Genomic DNA, 14,380 nt, shown 5'->3' with positions numbered 1-14,380 from the left:
ACCACCTTATATTTAATATTATTCATTGTCGCAAATCTCCAACAACAGCCTTGGATAACTGACACCAACAACAGATACCGACCCAAGCAACGAATTAAAGATTGTGATTTATGCTTAGCCACTTGGAATATACGAACAATGCTACAAGCCGGCAAGATGGTCGAAATAGCGGATGAGTGTATGAAATACAATATTATCTTTGTGAGTCTACAAGAAATACCTATTAAATCTTCTTCAGTGACCCAAACCAACAAGGAGAGCTTGGTTTGGGCTATATTAATAAAAATGTTAGTAAAAAAAACTTAGAGAAAGTATAATGGCGTTCGAACCAATTAGTGAAAGACTCTGGCAAACAGAGCAAACAGCCGAAGAAGATGATGCTGAAGGCAAAGACTTTGATAGTCCCATAAGAACGGGTATATAAAATCGTCTTTTTTTTTAAATGTTATTTTTATCTTTGTGTAATTCACTTGAACAAAGTGAATGGCTTAAAATTGTTTTATGGCCGATCTTTAATTCCTGGGCTATACTACGACTACTAACATGCCGGTCAACTTCGATTATTTCTGTGATTTTATCGACATCTTTAACAATAGAAATGCGTGAACGGAATCGACGAAACCAAAAATCCACGTACTTAGCTGTTACAGTATCGTCACCATAAGCACCATACACAGTTTCAGCAAAAGATTTTTTTTAGTGTGAAATGTCATCGTGACAACGAGCATAAACTTTAAATTATTTTATCGATACTTTACGAGATATCGATCACTACAGCCAACTACCGAGAAAATAATGAATTTTTTTCCCCAAACTATTATAAATAAATCTAGTCTCTCTTAAGCACAAGCATCCGAGGTGTGTTCAAAAAGTATCGGGAATTTTGAATTTTCGCAGGTTACGTATATTCGGATTTCGATTTTTTTGTGGCGATATGTTGATACTCGTACTCATGTCTATCACTCATGCCGACGAGTTCGGCCATTTTGAATGTTTAGTTAATTGTTGACAGCTGCTTTACGTGCACGTGTTTCGGCTCGTCTTCGATTTTTACCTATTCAAACATATAAATCAAAGAACTTGTTTTATATTTTGTGTAAAAAACGAAATTAAGTGCGTGGATGCATTCCGAATGTTGACTGTGTCATACGGAGAAGCTACTTTGGACCAAAGCAACGATTATCGGTGGTACAAAATGTTCTCAGAAGGCCCAGAAGATGTGAAGGAGCGCTGTTAAAAGCGTGCTGGACGTCAGAGCACTTCAACAACAGACGAAAAAATTGATAAAGTGAAATGGTATTGGCTAATCGTCGAATCACCGTTAAAGAAGTTACTGAGGACCCATATTGGCTCGTGCCATTCGATTTTTGCAATGATGTGGGCATGAGACGGGTCGCTCCAAAATTCGTACCAAAACTGCTCAATTTCGACTAAAAGCAGCATCGCCTGAACATTGCTAAAGAGATGTTGGACTCTGTCCGCGACGACCCAAATTTGTGCTTCCTACTTATTGTTCATCTTCCTGCAAGATGAATCTACAATTCGCTTTTTCCCGTCAGCAATTGCAAACCTCGAAGTTGAGTAGTTGAGGCCACAGAACTTTTCGTACCCCATAAAGTTGTTCACAGATCCTCCTTTCTTGAAGCTGACGGGTGTCCCCGGTTAGAAGTAGGGATGTAAACATTACATTGGAGTAAGCCTTGGTAGGAGGATGGTTCCATGTGTAGAAGTCCACGCAAGTGGGGAAAGTTACTGATCGCCATTCACTTGGGAATGGCCAGGACGATTCTTCTGCAAATGGTTCAAGCAGCTCACAACGGCCGGGATTAGCCCACGTATCCTCTGGGTAGCTTCCAAACACCCGTTCGGGAGTGAGCTAACGTGAGAGGGCGAAACATTCCAGGATAGCTGGTTGTGCGTTGGGTTTGGGACCCGCCACTTAAAAATCCCCCCCCAATGAAAAGTTTGAAAAAGCCTCGGATGAGACCTCCCTATGCTGATGACGACCCCTGCAAACGAAATAAGGAATATGATTTGAGGGCATGCACCTGGAATGTCCGGTCCCTTAATGGGGAAGGTGCCTCTGCCCGGCTGGTTGATGTCCTCGTGAGAGTAAAGGCTGACATCACTGCCATCCAAGAGATGCGATGGACGGGGCAAGGTAAGAAAACCATAGGACCTTGCGACGTCTACTACAGCTGCCATGTAAAGGAGCGCAAATTCGGTGTCGGATTTGTTGTGGGAGAGAGACTTCGTCGCCAAGTACTGTCGTTCACTCCGGTGGACGAGCGTCTCGCAACAATCCGCATCACAACCCGTTTTTTTAACATATCGCTAATTTGCGCCCACGCCCCGACGGAAGAGAAGGACGATGCGACCAAAGATTCTTTCTATGAGCGCCTGGAACGCTCCTATGAGCGCTGCCCCCGCCACGACATAAAAATCGTGCTTGGCGACTTCAACGCCAGGGTGGGCAAGGAGGGAATTTTTGGTCCCACAGTCGGAAAATTCAGCCTGCACAACGAAACATCCGGTAACGGACAGAGGCTGATCGACTTCGCCGGGGCCCGAAACATGGTAGTCTGCAGCACCAGATTCCAGCATAAGAAGATTCACCAAGCCACCTGGCTGTCTCCTGATCGAAAAACACGAAACCAGATCGATCATGTTGTGATAGATGGAAGACACGCTTCTAGTGTATTAGATGTACGTACGATCCGAGGACCCAACATCGACTCGGATCACTACCTTGTTGCAGCCAAACTGCGCACACGCCTCTGTGCAGCAAAAAACGTACATCTACCTACGCAAAGAATGTTCGACATCGAAAAGCTGCAATCACAACAGACAGCCAGAAGATTCGCCACTCGACTCTCACTCCTGCTCTCGGAGAGCACTGCCCAACAAACCGGCATCCACGAACAATAGAGCAACATTTCTCGTTCTCTACGTACCGCCGCCGAAGAAGAAATCGGATTCCGGCGAGCCCGAAACAACAATTGGTACGACGAGGAATGTCATGCTGCCGCAGAAAGAAAGGATGCCGCCTATAGAGCCACGCTGCGATCGGGCGCAACGCGAGCCATGTGGGATCGCTACAGAGAGCTGAAAAAGGAAGAGAGACGTATTATCCGAAAGAAGAAACGAGAGGGCGAAATACGTGAGTGCGAAGAGCTTGAGATGCTGGCCAACAGGAACAACGCTCGAAAATTGTACCAGAAAGTTCGGCGGCTTACAGAAGGTTTTAAGACCGGGGCGTTTTCCTGTAAGAACAAAGACGGCGAACTGGTGACTGACGTACAGAGCAATCTTAAATTATGGAGGGAACACTTCTCGAACTTATTAAACAGTGACAGCTGCGCATGTCACCGAGAAAGTGAAGATCCCGATACCCCAATCGTTGACGACGGAATTGTCGTTCCGCTGCCCGATCATGACGAGGTGAGAATAGCGATAACGCGGCTAAAGAACAACAAAGCCGCGGGCGCCGACGGACTGCCGGGTGAGCTATTCAAACATGGCGGCGAGGAGCTGGTAAGGTGCATGCATCAGCTTCTATGCAAAATATGGTCGGATGAAAGCATGCCTGCCGATTGGAATTTAAGTGTACTCTGCCCAATCCATAAGAAGGGCGATCCTGCAATTTGTGCCAATTACCGCGGGATTAGTCTTCTAAATATCGCCTATAAGGTTCTAGCGAGCGTATTGTGTGAAAGGCTGAAGCCCACCATCAACCAACTGATTGGGCCTTATCAGTGTGGCTTCAGACCTGGAAGGTCTACCATCGACCAAATATTCTCAATACGTCAAATCTTGGAAAAGACCCATGAAAGGAGAATCGACACACACCATCTTTTCGTCGACTTCAAAGCTGCATTCGACAGTACGGAAAGGAGTTACCTGTATGCCGCGATGTCTGAATTTGGTATCCCCGCAAAACTAATACGGCTATGTAAGATGACGTTGCTCAACACCAGCAGCGCCGTCAGAATTGGGAAGGACCTCTCCGAGCCGTTTGATACCAAACGAGGTTTCAGACAGGGTGACTCGCTGTCGTGTGACTTCTTTAACCTGATGTTGGAGAGAATCGTACGAGCCGCAGAACTTAATCGCTCAGGCACAATTTTTTATAAGAGCGTACAATTGTTGGCGTATGCCGATGATATTGACATCATCGGCCTTAACAACCGCGCTGTTAGTTCTGCCTTCTCCAAACTGGATAAAGAGGCAAAGCGAATGGGTCTGGTGGTGATCGAGGACAAAACGAAGTACCTCCTGTCTTCAAACAAACAGTCGGCGCACTCGCGTATCAGCACCCACGTCACTGTAGACAGTTATAATTTCGAGGTTGTAAAAGACTTCGTCTATTTAGGAACCAGCATTAACACCGATAACAATGTCAGCCTTGAAATTCAACGTAGAATCTCTCTTGCCAACAAGTGCTACTTTGGACTAAGTAGGCAACTGAGCAGTAAAGTCCTCTCTCGACGAACAAAACTGACACTCTACAAGACTCTCATCATGCCCGTCCTAACGTATGGCGCAGAAGCGTGGACGATGACAACATCCGATGAAGCGACGCTTGGAGTGTTCGAGAGAAAGATTCTGGGTAAGATTTTTGGACCTTTGCACGTTGGCAATGGCGAATATCGCAGACGATGGAACGATGAGCTGTATGAGCTTTACGACGACATAGACATAGCGCAGCGAATAAAGATCCAGCGGCTACGTTGGCTGGGTCATGTCGTCCGAATGGATACAAACGCTCCGGCTTTGAAAGTATTCGATGCGGTACCAGCTGGTGGTAGCAGAGGAAGGGGGCGGCCTCCTCTGCGTTGGAAAGATCAGGTGGAGAAGGACTTGGCTTCACTTGGTGTGTCCAACTGGCGCCGGTTAGCACGAGAAAGAAACGACTGGCGCGCTTTGCTAAACTCGGCCAAAATCGCGTAAGCGGTTATAGCGCCAATTAAGAAGAAGAAGAAGCCTTGGTAGCCACTTAGCCAACTGTACATTTATCTATCTAATTTCCCTAGTATTAAAGCAAGAGACTCTGCACTTCCCCAATTCCGGGATCTTCTTCTGAATGCATGTCTGAGACTTGGTGGTAAGGGCATTCCCTTAAAGAAACATGAAAATATGATTTCATCTGAAGAGCGTCCTCAACGCTGTAGTTAGTTGAACGGATTCTCATTGAACTAGGGAATTAGAGGCAGACGTATTATATTGGGGGTTTTATGTAATGTTTAAGTTTATGTAAATTGCGGATGCATAGATAATAGTCGGACGGATGATCATACTGAAAACTACTTTATTACCAGTGAGTTGAGATCCCACGTCCGCCCAACAAGCAAGTCTACTAAGTTACATATCTCATATGACTTTCCTTATAAAAGTCGTGCTAGGCTGCGAATTCAGGCTGAGCCTAGTGCCCAAGTCCTGCGCCTGACCTGGTCGAGGCACTCAAACACCTTCTAGTCGAGAGTAACCAAACCAAAGTCGAGTTTATTCGATTTCATGTCACCGATACAAAGAGAGGTTTTTGTGTGTTTACCTTCAGATGCCACTTGGCTCAATAATAAATTCAAAAGTAAGAATTCCTTTAAAAAATTTCAATTTCATTACTTTAATTTTAATAACTGCTTAAGAAAACTTTCAATATTTTATGGCCAACTTCAAAAGTAATTCAATATGTAGAAGAATTTGCAATCTTGAGTTTGCACAATTATTTTGAGATGGACTTATTGTCCCGTGTATCCATCAGTCTGACTTCTATAGCCTTCTTCATATCCTTCCTTCCTTCTTACCTACTTCCTAGCATGCTTCAGTGGATGCGATAGTTTTATTGCATTTCTGTTAGTCATGTGGTTTTTGGCCTCAATCATTTCGTGGAAATGTTATTTTCAGGCGCATTTGTGGCAGGTTAAAAAGCAATCTCACCACAGCTTTCCAATTTCTCCCAGATCGCAGGTGGCCACAGTTGCAGTGCTCTTAGCCAAAACACCGCGAGCTCAGGAAATTTCTTCCTTCACTAACATTCGATTATTACATCGAATAAGAAAATTATTTCTATGTGTGTGAGTAAATGTTTGTGTGTGCACGTTGGCGGTGAATTGACGGCGAACGATTTGAGCAACTGACAAATGTGAAAATTTCCGGTTGAGCTGTTAAGAAGTTGTTGGCGCACACTTTAAGATGTGTGTATGTATGTAAGTATGAATTTTTACGTAAGCCAACTTAAATTTTGGTTTAATTTTGAAATTTAGGTATTAAATTCGGAATAAAATGAAATTTCAACATTTGCGCAGATAATAATGTAAAAAAGTTGTTTAAGAATTAAACCACATTTTTAGATTTATAGATTTTTCAATGGGGTTATCTGGCAAATTAGTTGCCCAAGTCAATATATGGATTTGACATATACCGGGGATTCGTCAATAAAAGGCAAGCAAATTAAGTTACGAGCCAAATTTTATTATAGACCAAAATAGAGTAGACCAGCTGACCGAATGAAATTTATGATCTTCAAGCGAAGGAGAGGAAATCGTATAACATATAACATATAACATATAACTATCCAGTATTTTTAGGCGCTGGAAATTCCAATTAGTGGACGTAAAATCGAAAAGTAGAGTTCATCCAATTGAACACTCTGAGATATTTGAAGTCGCTGATTACCATGACGTGATGGGCACTTGTGAATCCAGAATTGTGTTCAGCACACAAGGATACATCGGAAAGCAGTATCATAGCCAAAAATAAAAAACCATGTACACCTGAGGTATTCAAAACGCAAACAGTAACACTTTCGTCGGTTGATAGACTAAAATTAACCATTTGATAACCGCTCGCATTTGATCAATCACTCATTTTGATGCAAGTTTTCAAAAAAGTCACATTTGCGCACAGAGTACGTGTCTAATTGCAATGTGCAACAATTCAGGGTCCATTGTTTGAGGGCGGCCTGATTCTAATTCCGGATGAAAAGCCTAGACCCATATAGTATAATTTCAAATAATTTTGCATTTTGTGGACAAATATCTTTGCAATATTTTGCTAAGTATTTTGGAATGATTGGAAAAGAGTTAAAATATATATTGGAGCGAAATATGTTGTTAAGGTGCAGGTGTGTCTAAAAGGCATAAACACAGCTCCACCTTGATGAAATGCTTTTAGTAGTCCAGGGTTGAATCAGCCGAGGGAGGAGGAAAGTTATAGGGTTAGTGGGAGCATGCCCCACATACCACTGGTGTGATTTCACCTTTGCTGATGTTTCTGACATTTTCAATTTTGACCTCCTCAGAAAAAAAGCAGGATAATATGGTTGAATCTATCGAACGCTTTTGGAAAGTCTGTGAATATGACATCGCATTGTTGGCCTGTTTCAAAAAGTTTTGCGAATAAATCTAAATTCGCAGCAGTAAACCTACCCTTAACAAAACCGTGCTGATAAGGCGATATGAGATCTGAAATTTGAAACAGAATCAAATAATGAACTGTCGTTTCACTCCCCGACCATGACGAGGTGAGAATAGCGATAACGCAACTAAAGAACGGACTGAGTTATTCAAACATGACGGCGAGGAGCTGGTAAGGTGCATGCATCAGTTTCTATGCAAAATATGGTCGAATTAAAGCATGCCTGTCGATGAGACTTTAATTGTGCTCTGCCCATAAGAACAGTGATCCTGCAATCTGTGCCAATTATCGTGGGATTAGTCTTCTAAATATCGCCTATAAGATTCTAGCGAGCGTATTGTGTGAAAGGCTGAAGACCACCATCAACCAACCGATTGGACCTTATCAGTGTGAATTTAGACCTGGAAAGTCCACAATCGATCTGATATTCACAATACGCCAAATCTTGGAAAAAAACCCATCAAAGGAGAGTTGACACATGCTATCTTTTCTTCGACTTCAAAGCTGCATTCGACAGTACGAAAAGTAGTTACCTATATTCCGCGATCTCTGAATTTGGGAAACCTGCAAACCTAATACGGCTATGCAAGATGACGTTGCCCAATACGAGCAGCGCCGTCAGAATTGGGAAGGACCTCTCCGAGCCGTTTGATACCAAACGAGTTTTCAAACAAGTTCAGTCGCTGTCGTGTGACTTTTTTAACCTGATGTTGGAGAAGATCGTGGGAGCCGCAGAACTTAATCGCTCAGGCACAAAGACCCTGTTAGTTCTGCCTTCTCCAAACTGGATAAAGAGGCAAAGCGAATGGGTCTGGTGGGGAAAGAGGACAAAACGAAGTACCTCCGGTCATCATACAAACAGTCGGCGCGCTCGCGTATCGGCACCCACGTCACTGTTGACAGTTATAATTTCGAGGTTGTAAAAGACTTCGTTTAGTTAGGAACCAGCACTAACACCGAAAATAATGTCAGCCTGGAAACCCAACGTAGAATCTCTCTTGCCAACAAGTGCTACTTTGGACTAAGTACTCGTAGTAAAGTTCTCTCTCGACGAACAAAGCCTTGTAGAGTGCTCTTATCATGCCCGTCCTAACGTATGGCGCACAAGCGTGGACGATGACAACATTCGATTGAGCGATGCTTGGAGTGTTTGCGAGAAAGATTCTACGCAAGAGTTTTGGACCTTTGCACTTTGGTAACAGCGAATATTGCAGGCGACGGAACGATGAGCTGTAAGAGCTTCACGACGACAAAGACATAGCGCAGCGAATAAAGATCCAGCGGCTACGTTGGCTGGGTCATGTCGTCCGAATGGATACAAACGCTGCGGCTCCGAAAATATTCTATGCGGTACCAGTAGCAGAGGAAGAGGAAGCGCTCCTTTGCGTTGGAAAGATCAGGTGGAGAAGGACTTGTCTTCACTTGGTGTGTCCATCTGGCGGCGGTGAACACGAGTAAGAAACGACTGACGTGCTTTGTTAAACTAGGGCAAAATCGCGTAGTGGTTAATGCGCCAATTAAGAAGAGGAAGATGACTTATGTATCGGTATGATAAACGATTTCTTCCTATTACATAAAAACTTACTAAAAGCCAGTGATTTAGATAATTGTGAACGGATGGGCTAACAATGCAGTCTTGTTTGTATTAATATAAGAGGGAAGCTATCTTCTCCAGGAGTTGGGCCATTTGTTAAGTTCGAAAGGACCCCTAGTACATCATTAAATGAGAGCTGGAAACCTTTAAACGTCTGTGAACTGTTAAAAGTGGTATTTCATAAATAAAGCCTTTCAGGAATCGGTGCGCATATATTATATTATATTTACATTGAGATGCACTCCATGAAATTCTCTTAAATACACAGTTGACATTGAAAATATGCTCACACGCAGGTGTTGCTCAAAATGGCGCATTTTGTCTGTCATAATGCAATAAATTCAGCAAATGCAGTCACAAGCTTTTACAGGACTAGCAATTTCTCGTTGCATTACCCATTTAAATCATAGTTCTAAAAAAACAATTTTACTTTTACACATCCACATAGATGCATACCTATACAGCTACACAAACATTCAATGATCGTCGCACAGAAGACAGAACAATAGCGTCAGACCGCTTGGTAAAAAGTAAAAGGCAAAGGAGCTTGCCGCATTCAAACATAGCTTTGAATTCAATTTACAGTTCTGTCACCCGCATAGCGAATGGGAAAATGGCAATAAAATCGAATCGACGCACATTCATTCGTTTAAATGAAATTTTATTACATCCAAAGAGACAACGGCGTCGGTGAGACCGATTTTCGGGTGAAGGAGTATTTTAAAGCATTGTTTAAATGTGTTTGAATATTAGTACATACATACACACATATGTAGGTGTGTATGTCCATTGCAGTGAGTGTATGTGTGTGATTGGCTTTGCGATTTGTTTGCTTGTTTGTTTGTACGTTGGCAATCGACAATCGACGAATGAAATGAAAATCCCTTCTGCATTAGACACATTAAACTAATATACCATTTGAATATATGTATGTATGCATGTACATATGTATGCACATGGAGCGATTGCATTGTTTTATGGCGGAAGATGAGGCTATCGGCTGACAGCGGATATGGATGTGGATCTATTGCCGAGCGGCTGTCGAAGAAGAAACTTTTCACCAAATTGTGCCATACTTCATTGTGGATGTAGCGCATGCATTACTGTTAGTGTGTGTGTATGTGTGCATTTACTTGTGATTGCCGCATACCACACATACGTTCACACATCCCTACCGATAGGTGTATCTCGATCCTGTACTCCCGCTTGGAACAATGGCGAAAGCGATGAATGGATTGGTCTACTGAGTTGCATACATCTATCCTATCTACCGCTCCGAGTGGTTTATCTATGAATAGTAGAACAACAATAACATAAACTACCATATACTGCCGGGCTGGCTGGCTGGCTGCCGGTTCCTGCTAGAAATCGCCTCAACTCCCTCCGTTAGTGCACTTACCCGCGTCACCGTTCGCCATTCACAAAATCCCTATTGATTTATCGCGTTAATATAATGGCAAAAGAAAGCATAATAGATACTCGTAGTGGCTTGTCTGTATTGACGTTTATACGATCTCTTTCATTACTGTCATACACACACACATGTGCATGCATATGCACATTGGACAGACAAGTATGGGAAAAAAGTGCCGCCAAAGCAATTGCAATGTATTACGACCCAATCCATCTCAACTTTCAATTCAACCCATACCATCCAACATTAACAGCAAATCCTCACAGCTCCCTTCTGGTTATTGTACATACATGTACGGGCATATATACACCCATATACATACATATACCATACATATAAACATACTCCGTAATTACATACATACCTTGCAGGCGTATCCGTGCTTCGCTTTTTCCCAACGCATTGACACTGGAACAACTATAGGCGCCAAAGTCGGCCTTTGTCAGATGACGTATTGTCAGGTTGAGATGCCACGTGTACAAGTTAATCATGGCCTCCGATATGTTGTACTTGTTGCTACTGTGCAGCTTCAAGTTACCTATCCGGACATTGGTATCCATGAAGGCGGTAAAAAAGACAAACACAAAAAAGGAAAAGACATAGAGTTGCATGAGAAATGACAGGCAATTACGTCAATTACGTTTACTTTAGTACTACTGTTACTGCCTTTTATTACAGACGAGCACGAGACGAGAAGTAGCTAATAGCGTTTAAGCGGAGATACATTACCTTCATTGCGATACCAGCCATTGAGCGGTTTCGGATACACTTCCACAATGCATTCGAGTGTGACTTCACGTTCAACGGGGGCGCCTAGCAACTGATTGACAGCCTTAATTGACGGAGGAACTGTGAAGAAATCAAAGGTCAGTTGATACAGTTAATAAAACCTGGTAAGGTTTTTGTTGCTATAAGTTTATGTTGATTATCTGAAGTAAACAAACAGAAAAAACAAAAGCAAGTGGAGTTCTTAGGCAACGTAAACATTTATACAGTCAAACTCCTCAATAATAAACTACTGAATAACGAAGACTTATATAAAGCTTTCCTTTTCGGTCTGCTTTTAGTATATTTCTATATTGAGAATATATTGAAGAATGATTCAATATGTAGAAGCCCCATGCAAGTGGGGAAGCCTCTGACCGCCACTCAGTTGGACACAGTCGGTCGGAATCAAATGGGGATTAACACCCCGTATCACAAACTGATTTTACACTTCGGTAGTTTGGCCTATTTTACTATATGGAATACTTGTGGGGTGGCCATCAACTCAAAAGGCAGGTTATATGAAATTTTTGAGCAAGGTCCAAAGAACTGTATGCATCACCAGCGCTTAAAAACAACCCGAAATAAAGCGCTCGAGGTACTAGTCAACTGGCCTGCTCTAAATCTGATAGGAAAACACCTGGCTGCCACTTCACGCTTAGACTTAATATTATGGCGCTATGGAAGACCCGGCCACGCTTCTACATTACATATTATGAGTAGTTATAACCAGGAAATTGACTACTCTTTTCGTCATGAAACGCTTAAGCGACTTTGGCCAAATTTAACAAAGAGAGACAGTCGTTTCTTTCTCGTGCTAAATCCACACTGATAAGGTCTAATCAGTTGGTTGATGGTGGACATCAACCTTTCGATATTTAGAAGTCGCCGAAGTTTGTGGTAAAATTTTCGGGCGTTTGTCCTATTGGCCATCATCTTAAGCTCCTCGCACTCACGTATTCTGGCCTCTCGTTTCTTCCTTCTGACAATAATTCTCTCTTCCATTTTCAGCTCCCGTTAGCGATCCTACATTGCTCGCGTTGCACCCGATCACAGCCTGACCCAACAGGCAGCATCCTTTCTTTCCGCGGCAGCGTGACATTCCTCGTCATACCAATTGTTTTTTCGGGCTCGCCAAATTCAGAGGGACTCAGAAGGATATAATAAAGAAGTTTCAAATTGTGAAGGTATGAAAGCGGAGAAGATTAAATGGAAAAAGGAAGATATACGTACATAATAGAAACTATTGGCAAAGTAATGGAGCAGTTCACTTCTAAAGTGCGGGGTGCTTTTGATTATTTTGATTTTTTTTGGTAGAGGGTTTCAAAGACGGACAGCGAGGAAAAAGTACTGATGTTCTGTTGCTATGTAGAAATTGCATTTCGACGAGAGGCAAATTAAAATCTGTCCATAAGGTATTTGGGCACCTGGGAAGTAAAGACTTTGTGAAGAAGCGTTAAACATTTTAACTTTAGCAAGTCATTAAATCGTACGGAGAACATTAGCTAAGAAGAACGGATATAGGCTCGTCGCGTTTTAATCAACAAACATATAACGCAATATTGTTGTAAGGATTATTGTTGTACATAGATTAAATTTGGGGGGAGTTGGATAAGTCCAAGCACTCAATCAGAAAGACTATTTTACTATACCCGAATAGATTGCAGTGGAAGGAATAAAGAGACAGGATAGATACAGTAGGGAAGAAATTGGTTTGAGGTCACTCTTCCGTGAATCTGACTCCAATCATTGATGGGTCCTAAGGGATCCAGAAGAGGAAGGGTATGAACTTTATTCATACTCAGTACATCGCCTATCCCATATTGGGTCGGCATGGTCAGCAGTTGTTGTGCCCTGAGATTACACCCACAAGCACTCTTAGGTCTTTTCTACTAAGGTTTAGGAGAAAGGTTGCTAATTTTCAGTTTGGTTCTTTCACAAAGCACGTAGCTACTCTACAAGGGTCCAACTCAGACCAACGTCTTCTATCGGTAGACTTCATGAAGTCGTCAATCTATAGTTGAACCAATGCAGAATTGACCCCTAGGAAGGGTTCAGGGCCCAGTGGTGTGCTTGCAGAGCCTTCATTAGTCAACTCGTTTCCTGTAATACCGCAGTGTCCAGGGACCGAAATAAGAAAAAGTGTTGCGTTCAGTTTTGTCTTACATTCACCAACTAATTTCGAAGAGCAGCGTGGGTTAGCAAGTGCTTTAGTGCAGCTAGACTGTCTCAACAAATTCCAATACTAGGATATTAAGCTTACTACGACCTCACAATTGGCACACAGTTCACATCCATAAAGTGACGTTGACATTAAAAACGTTTTTGCTAAAAACAGTCGAGTTTACACAGGGGTAAAGTGCTAAGTAATTATCTTAGCATACCATATACTTTGTTTATTGCGCTATAGATGTGGTCATTCCAAATTTCCAAAATTGTTCAGTTACACTTCATTACAGTCGTTAAGTTTAAATGTCTTTTTATAAATAAGGAAGCACTGAGATTTATCTGGATTTAAGAGCAACCCTTTATCGCAGGCCCACTTGTTAACGTTTTCTGAAACAGTGAAAGTAAAGGAGCACAGCTTACATACAATTGAACATCATCGGTATTAATATTACAATGTTTTAGTATGTTTTAAAGATCATTAAAGCATAATACAAACAAAAGTAGGCCTTGAATCGAACCTTGGGCAACATCCTTAGTTATAAGAAAATGGCTGGTTGTTGTGACTGGCGCATACATCCTACATACGATCACTAAGATATGATTTTATTAAACTCAATGCTGGCGCTGAAAAGTTGAATTATGTTTTAAGTTTGAAGCCAAGAAGGTTCGTGAATGCATTGGTTCGAATAAGTGTTGAAAAGCATACGACGTTGTTGCCAAAGTAATCATCCGAAATCTTAATAAGCGCTGTAATGCAGCTCTTGCTTGATCGAAAACCCGATTGGTACGGACTCACGAAAGTGTTGCTCCTCAGGAAAGAGTTTATCTGAGAATGTATTATCTGCTCGAGCACATTTGATAGGAAAAATAAAATTTTGATAGCATAAGCTACATATGATGAATCTACTTGAATAAAATTGTTGGAGGGTACTATGAAATTAATTTTTGCCAAGAGGGCCGGGAATCAATTGATCCGTTTAGTTCTGGAAACTCGAACTAATTCAGGAAAAAATACATTAATA

At 42.1% G+C, this 14,380-nt stretch overlaps 1 protein-coding gene across 1 annotated transcript in view; it reads right to left on the bottom strand.

Moving 5' to 3' along the window:
- Positions 1 to 14,380, bottom strand: part of LOC128863946 (hemicentin-1) — a 94,359-nt gene that overhangs the window by 15,701 nt on the left and 64,278 nt on the right. Inside the window, exons 6-7 of the mRNA XM_054103374.1 lie at positions 11,154 to 11,273; positions 10,789 to 10,962 (exon numbers count right to left, since the gene is read on the bottom strand). Of these exons, the coding sequence (XP_053959349.1) occupies positions 10,789 to 10,962; positions 11,154 to 11,273 (294 nt within the window). The remainder of the gene's footprint in view (positions 1 to 10,788; positions 10,963 to 11,153; positions 11,274 to 14,380) is intronic.

The sequence above is a fragment of the Anastrepha ludens genome, chromosome 5, assembly GCF_028408465.1.
Source record: "Anastrepha ludens isolate Willacy chromosome 5, idAnaLude1.1, whole genome shotgun sequence".
Classification (NCBI taxonomy): Eukaryota; Metazoa; Arthropoda; class Insecta; order Diptera; family Tephritidae; genus Anastrepha; species Anastrepha ludens.
Note: the sequence above shows the minus strand (reverse complement) of the source record. Positions and strands in the feature narration are given on the sequence as shown.